Source organism: Seriola dumerili, unplaced genomic scaffold (assembly GCF_002260705.1).
Source record: "Seriola dumerili isolate Sdu_G_001 unplaced genomic scaffold, Sdu_1.0 BDQW01000478.1, whole genome shotgun sequence".
NCBI lineage: Eukaryota > Metazoa > Chordata > Actinopteri > Carangiformes > Carangidae > Seriola > Seriola dumerili.
In genome coordinates, this window is record NW_019174733.1 from 3458513 (window position 1) to 3466975 (window position 8463).

The following is an 8463-nucleotide window of genomic DNA, read 5'->3' on the forward strand; positions in this document are numbered from 1 at the left end:
GCTAGGGCTAATGGTATTGGCTGAGCTTACTTTAAGCAGCTCTTTCCTAATGGCCAACTATGAGTGTGCCACAGGATAGACAGGTATTGATTGGTTCAAATGCTCTTGAGTTGACAAGAACTGAAAGTCCCTCAAGCATATACAATCTTGCAGCAAATTATGTCACACGGAAAGGTGATTAAAAACAGAAGCTTGGGGCAGGCACACTCATTAAAAGTGTATATGATATTTCTCTTGTTGTCCTTGTGTTGCTCTTCTCTTCTTTGTGTTTACTCCTTTTTCTTGCCAAAGCCTTTGTCTCTCTGGTGTTTGTTTGTTTTTTACAGTTTTCCTGAGTGAGAAATGTCTGTTTATATATTGTGAAATTCCACCAGCAACACAGTCTTCAAACCGTATTTTCCATAATAGAGATCCAGTGCATTGACGGTTGAACCGCCATTGCGTCAGTCAAAGAGGTGCGCATACTGTAGTTATGCACTTCATCAGTGGTGCAGAATTTTCATTTGAATGAAGTCAAATGGTCTGACATTCTTTAAAAAATGAATACAGGTGTGATGGTTATATTCTCTTTAAAAAAAAAAAAAAAAAAAGCTGCAGCATGCGGGTATAGTATACAGAGAACAATGCCATATATTTGCTTTGTTGTCATGCCCCCCTTCCTCATACACACATACAAAAAATGCTGTGTACAAGATTTTCTCTTATTCACAAGGGGCGCTTTCTAGACTGCTTGAGGCATCTGCTTTGATTGCATAATTCCCAAGAGACGAACAACACAAAACAAAAATACTGACTGAATTCAGACTTATAATATACCGAACAAATAACATACCAGCCCCACTCTTCAAAACCATAGTTCTCTAAAGAAAAGGAATTGGAGAGTAAATTCAAAGTTGAAAGCTTAGCTCTTTCGCAGTGAATGCAGGGATGAGGGTGAAAGATGAAACAAACTTTTTCCTGGCTGAAAATGTGCAGCATTACTAAAACAAATAGGCCATAGCATGCACATTTACGTACACTTTAACTTAAGTGGTACATATCAGAGATACTATAAACCATTTTTTAAGCCGTAAATGCCTAGGATATTTCAGGAATGACTGGTGAGGAAATGTTTTATTATGCAGAGTTAATACAGCAGGTCCCCCACGTCATCTGGTGCTTTGCCAAGTGTAGCATGACAGTTTCAAGCAAAGTAAACAGTGTTGAACAAATGAAAGTTAAATGAAATGACGGGTCCTTTTTCCTCAGGAAAACAAAAAAAAAAAAAAAAAAAAAAAAAACGATTTTCTGCATCCAAATGATACGGCTGCACTCAAAGCTCACAGTTTTCTTCTCTTTCGATTAAATGCTCTTTCTCTGGCTGTTTGTGCTTTACAGTGGAGTGTGCTACATCGCTACTTTCTTCTCTACAGGGGCCCCTGGGCTCCCCAAGCAATAGGAGTAAATTAGAGTGCACCTGTTCCAGCTCCAAGATAAGCCATCTCCAGAGGATTTCCTCTGAGTAAAATGAAGTGAGTGAAGAATAAACAGAATATCACAGCATTACTCCGCCAAGGTGAAGTTGCTGCTGCTCTGGGGACACGGTTCGTTTTGCACAACACCCAGCAAAATATCCTCTATAAACCTCTGGATGTAAGACTGTAGGAATGGTCTCTGCTCACAGCGGAGAGAATAGGCGCTGCACTTTTGTGCTCCAACCAAGGCAGTGAGTCTGCTTCTCGACTGTATCTACTCACAACCTTGACTTGAAATGCTGTTATTTGTGGTCTGGGTTTTGTGGTTTGTTTCCAACATGTTTTGACTCTGTGTCAACACATCTGCGATAGTCAAACATCAAAACCGCATACTTCCCTCTTTTTCCATTCCTGTACTGCTGCCAAATATTTCTGAAAGTATCTAATTAAGTCAACTAAGAAAATTGTCAGTACATCACTCTCCTCTTCCCATCAGCTTAGCCACATGAGTAACTCCTTGTATGTTTCTTAGAGGAAATAAAAGATGTAACCCCAGTGTGATGCCCAAAGACCACTGACCGTAGATGTCTAGAATGCAAAATTCACTCAGTTGGTTCACACATAAAAGGCATGGATAATTAGAGGAATAATGTAATTCATCATACGTTTGATAATCAGTCTGATTTGGTCTCCTATCTGCACCAGGGCATTCAAATAACCCCCCTACTATTAGCACCCCACTCTCCCTCACACCAGTAGTCTGTTTTACCCTCTCTTTGTTCCCCTACAACACATTATCATTATTGTAGCTAATTGCATGGTTTGCCTTGAAGTCGTGCTGGAGACTCGTGATCTGGGGTTGAAACGTGGACGGGGATCCAGTCTTCTCCACAGCTTGCTTTACACTGCTAATTGCCGTTACCACAGGATAAGGCGCGCTCCTCGCTGTGGCCAGCCGGACGAGGCTGGAACAAGCATGGTGTGGGTAGGGTGGGGGGATACTATCACACAAGGGTGGTAAGACGTGGGAGGGAGAGCCAAGGGTGGCATAACTGAGGTGGGATGGGTACACCAGATTGGGGAGGGAAAGGGTAGTGGTTGGGGGTAAGCGGGGGGGATGAAACCGGCGTTAGATGTAGGTCAGCGGGAGTGGAGTACCCTAAAGATTACAGTTGGTTAGTGCGACCCCTCTCTGACAGGATCTGAGCCCTTACTCCCAGCAGAGGTGGACCCTGGCATTTGGGGAACCCAGCTATTAGTGAGGCTAATAAAGCCTGGGCAGCAAGTTTTGAACCTCCGGTAGTCCAGAGACACTGTCCTGCCACAGGTCCAAAGGCTGGATCTTAGTTAATGTGGTCCTAAATGACTGAAGAGAGTCTTTAAATGATTGTTAGCGAGACAGTGGCGCTGGGATGTGGTGTAAAAGGCATCTATAGATACCAATTTTCATTTTACAGTCTCCTAATAATTGTGTTTTTATGAGCATATCTTTTTATTATCTTTGTTTATTAAAGAAGTGTAATGTGAGAGATGAGTTCATCTAACTCTGAAAATCTGAGATTTGTGTGAGCTCTGATAGTTTCTTAATTCAGCTGGGAACGTTAGTTTTACACCACAGTATCAACTTCCAACTTCAAAATGAGTCACAGCTCCCCGATGGGGTTTTAGAAGAGGAAATGGAATCACAGACATAACTAGTGACAAAGCCTCCATCACCTCATATAAGATCTCATTCCATCTGTGAGAACTTTGGGTCTACCCTAGAAAAATAATAAATATCCTCTTCTCATTGCTGCCGCTCGTTTTGTTCAAAAGGTGGTTTCAAGACCAAACAAAGGAAATGGTGTCATTAATGATATATATTATGAACTAGGGCCTCTTAGAACAGTTTCCTACAAATTCATGGATAAGGGGTTGATCTCTTTCCTAACAAAGGATCTCTAAAATATGAAGTGAAAAGCTACCCAAGATGAAGCTGGTAAAGAAACAAGCGAGGAAGAGCCTATTTCCACAACACAAACAGATTTCCTGGCCTTTAGCAGTCTCTTACTGGGATACTTTGAGACATATCCATCAAAACACAGCTGTATTCATTCATATTTCATACCTCCTCCTTCTCCCAGTGCTTTAACACTGTTCTTTGATCAAAGCAGAGAAGTCGGATCACAACAGGAAGGTTCCCTGCCAGCCAAGAAGGAGAAGGAAGGCCAATTCGCTACTATACTGTACATGCGACCGTATAGCTTGATGTACTTCAACTTCACTCACAGAAAAAAAAAAAAAAAAAAAGGAAAAAAAAAATTAGAATAAAATAAATTAACGCCTTGCAAATGCAAAACTAAGAAGATCTGAGAAATGCATGACTTTCCACAGATGAAATGCTTTTATATGAATTTCAACATTTTAAAGTCAGCTTGGTTTCAGGCCATGTGCAGCTCTACTGCAAAACTGTACAAAATACTTTTTTTGTTACAAACTCAAACTCCATCAGTCAGCGTGAAGAAAAATTAACAATTTTCTTTTTTTTTTCTTTTCTTTTTTTTTTTTTTTTGCAGAGTTTGAGATGACTGATTGAAGTCTTTGTTGGATTTAGAAGAATAACAGTTTCTGCAACTTAAGTGATGGAATTGCTGAAAGACCGACAGCCAGGACTCAAAACACACAGCTCAAGAGTGTCACCATGTGGAGACGTGTGGACATGACAGAAGAGTAACTGAGCAGCGCCGCTTTACCTCAGAATGCAGCTCAGGAAGAGCAGTCATATTTTCATTTCTTCTACGACCCCTTCCTTAGTTTTTTTTTAAAATTTTTTTATATATATATATATTTCTTTTCCAATTAAATTTCATGTCAACTGCTTTACATTAAGCCTTCAGCCTCCCTCTTTACCTCACCTCCACCATATCAATTCCAAGACGTAGCTCTTCCAAAGACCCTTTTCAGTAAGGCTCTGGGAAAAAGTGTTTGAAGACCTCCCTGACATTTAGACTCTCTCTGAAGATGACTTTGCCTTCTACTATAGCCTGCGGGAACATAGTAAGACCCACACTAAACTTCAATTGATATGCAGTACCAGATTCCTCTAGGGGAAATTATCATTCTGTTCATAATAAGAGCCACAACAAGCACCTGGAAAATGACTTTATTATACACTCCGCTTCAATAAAAGTTTCCTATGACCCATTGGAAACACACACATGGCGCGCGCGGAGCATAATCGTGATGAAATGAAAACTATATTATGCATATGATAGAATGCTTATTTGATGGTGGGCTGTGCAAGGAAGCACATCTGCTCGGATGTGCTTGATTGGCAGGTGTGTTAATGCAGCGCTGTAGCCTTGGATGGAGGTGCTCTGAGACCCCTTTTTCCTGAAGCCATTATCCAAATATGTTCTGTTTTTCAAACAAATGAATGGCACAAAAATCAAAGTATCAAAAATGTATTGCCCTTCATAATGGAATTCCCTCTGAGCAAGGACAAGTAACAATGGGCCATTCTCAGCTTCCTGTCCTTTCCCTCTCTATATGCCAATGGATGTGACCTCCACAGCTTTAACAATGGGGCATCCAGCAGCATAAGCACTTGGCTTCTCGCCACCAGCCACTATGTGCAGTAAGGTTGCTTTCATCCTTGTTGTTATATTTAAGGATGACATCCTAGCCTGTCGGCCTCTACCATTGTCTTCGCCGTGATTATTTTCTACCGTTGTTTAGCCCCAGTTGTGGCTCTTTGATGAAAAGGTCGCCACTCAATTGGAAAACAGTCATTAAAATGCGGTGGGTACTATTCACCAGTGTTCATGGGGGAACCAACTCAACTGAGCTGGTTAATCAAAAGTTAATTATATAATTTTCATGCAGATGAGGGAAACATTCAAATGAATCCCAACTCTACAATCATTACAAAAAATAAATAAAGAAATAATTCTAAAATGCTATAAAATGTTCAGGGACCAGGAGGCTGTAAACAATATGAAGTTTAATTTGAGGTAAACAAAGTGAATATCCACCAGGGGGTCTGGGAAGGAGAAAGTGAGGTTAAATCAAATTTGGAAACATAGATACCAGCAGGTTTTGTTGTCCTGATATACGTGCAATTAGGCAGGTCCTTGATGAGGACACTGGGAGAGAGAAAGTTGGCTTTCATAGCAAATGCTCTGGGATTATTTAAAGGGAATTTATGGGATTTTATACTTTATCTGTAAACATTAATTATTCTCACACAAGTATACCAAATTGAATTAAAACCATATTTTAGGAAATGTTATAAAAGCATAATTGTCTTATATGAGCATGTTGCAAAATTATTGGAAACTCCATAAAGATAACTTTAAACCCTCAGTAAATCAATTCAAGGAAGTCTCATGGTGATTTTCAAAAGAAAATGCACCGGACAACATCTTCTTCAGTAACTTTATCAAAGAAGGTAAAGTAGACTATAGCACTTTTCAAAAAATTCTTTCCTCATCAAAGGAGATGATTGTGTTATGCAAATTACAACCATGAATATTAAACCAACGACGTGAAGTATCACAAATGAACAAGCATTGTTCTGGAAGTGCAATGGAATGTGGTTTAATTTCTCTTTAAATCTATGTGCTTTTATAATGTTCACCTTTTCCCAGTTGTGCCAGCGGGTTTGGGTTCATTGGTGTGCATTACAACCACGCTCTAACAATGCGGGGCCTCCCCAGTGTCAGCACAGTTCATGAATCCTGGCCCCTTATGCACCAGGCGATTAGTATGGTGCTCCGTCTGTGGGGCTTTGCCAGAAAATGAGTTCTCTTTAAAACATATGCCCCCTGCTGATTCTTTTCCTTTCCTGATATGAAATTCCAATTTTTATAATGAACACCAATTTCCTGTACAGAGAGAGAGAGAGAGAGAGAAAGGAGGAGGGGTGGGGGGTGGGGGGGTAAAAAAAAGTTCTGCACTTTGTCTGTTTTGGATGACTGCAGTTATCCTAAATTAGCGGAAAGCTGCTGTGGACATCACAAGCAGAAAATATTTAGATGAGTGTCTTTCATTTTGGGGGGCTAATCAACATTCAGGTACGAGCACAAAAATCAGCTGGTGTAATTTTCCACATCGCATATGCACATGACTGGTGTGGCAGAAAATGGAATTACCAAAACTGTAACAAATTCAATTAAGTCATTGATTTCTAATAAATTGGCTTAATCACCAGCTGTTGTCATGCTAAGATTGTTGTGTCACAAGTTTGTCATGCTTGTCGGTCGTGGCTGCTTTACAAAGGCAATTTAATCGATTTAAAGTCTTTAAAACAGTATTTTACACTTAAAAGGCCTCATTTTAGTTCTAATGACCGGATCTGGAGGAGGAGACGCCGCTTTCTGAAAATCAGATTGAACAAAAGATTTGATAATTTCATCAGATTTCAAAAACTTTATTACAATTTTACATGAATTTAAATGTTACAGACATATAATTAATATCCGTGCAATAAATGTGATGATTTGTTGAAGGCAGCATGACTGCTGCTGATGATGATGATGATGATGATGATGTAAATACAGTCTGTGTTTATTTCCTTTTTTTTTTCGTAGCTCTTCAATTATTAGGGAACCTTTTCTTTCGGTCGAAATGACTGGAATCGTCATTAATCTGAGGAAATTAAATCTCAGTTAGCAGTTTGATCTGCCGCTTGAATATTTAATCCAACAAGTATTTAAATTTTCATTTATATATATGATATCAAACAAGTCTGAGCAAATTAGCAATACATCTGCCAACATTCAAGAAAGATAGAATTAAGCATGCACATATTCGTAATGCAAAAAGGGAAAAATAAAAACAGTCATTGAGCAGTTTGTATATTGTCATTGCTGCTTTGGAGCACAGTTGCACACAGTGGTGTAGTGTACATTAATATTGTACAATTGAAGTAGACATTGGTGATAAATTATGTATAATAAGCACTTACTACATTGTATGGTCTAAGTCTCTCTTGGGTTTGGGCACTCGCCTCTTCAGGAAGAGACACCACTCCTCCTGTACCCATCATCTAAATACAATAAAAGACATTGTAGAAGATAAAACCATGACTGATGTGAAAACTGAACCCAACATAACATTTACAGCATTGTAAAAAAAAGCAGTCAGGCTAAATTGGCCAGTTTTATAGAGGTATTTCTGTTAAATATCGTTTTAAATTTCATAAAAGACGCCACATTTCCTGAAACTGTAGACTCATCCACATTAAAAAAGTAAAAAAAAAAAAGAAAATAGAAAAAAAGAAATCACTTACCCTGATGGTTGCCTCCAGCTCTCCCACACTTCTCTTTCCACCTGGTAGCCATCCATAGGACCAGTGCTGGGACAGGGTGACCTGAACCACCAACGCCAACAACAACACCTGCACCGTCACTCTGCTGCCTGCCTCCATTAGAGCTGCAGAGGAGGCCAAGTTTGTAATAAAAACAATAATGTCACAGTCTCCTCACTCACACGGCTCCACGGCTCGCGGACCGGGGGTTATAAAGCATCACCCAACATTAGGAAACAACATTTCAGACAGTAATTAATAAGAAGAGTAATTCTAACTTAATGAACATTGAACAAACTTCACTGAGGACTGACTCACCTCTGCGTTTGCCTTGTTAGCATGTGGTGCATTAGCTGGAGGGGGGTTTTATAGGTGCTGGACAAATGCTGTCAGGATTATAATCCCCACAATGCAGGTGTGACACATTTACTGACTAATGGGACACAAAATACTACTAATGGAGCTGGCTAAGTGCTCAGACATACTGACATCACCATGAGGGTTCAAGCAGCATGATATACAGTATATATATATATAAATAAACAAAAATGATAAATGTGACATGTTTCCTGCACGCCACAAAGAACCTTTCAGTCCAGCGTGCATAAAAAGAACTTGTCAAAGCGAGCGTGGAGGAAGCACCGACAAAGCACGTCACAAGGTATATATGACAGCCAAAAGACAGAAAGAAAGTAAAAGTATAAGCCGACTGAAACGAAC

General features: G+C 39.7%; 1 protein-coding gene across 1 annotated transcript; it reads right to left on the reverse strand.

Annotated features, from left to right (window-relative positions):
• Nucleotides 1-7000: 7000 nt before the first annotated feature.
• LOC111235260 (progonadoliberin-3) lies at nt 7001-7863 on the reverse strand. Its single transcript, XM_022763660.1, has 3 exons — nt 7726-7863; nt 7402-7482; nt 7001-7082 (listed from the first exon to the last, which is right to left on the reverse strand). Exons 1-3 carry the CDS (start codon nt 7861-7863, stop codon nt 7029-7031), a joined length of 273 nt encoding a protein of 90 aa, XP_022619381.1. The 3' UTR covers nt 7001-7028.
• Nucleotides 7864-8463: the final 600 nt, after the last annotated feature.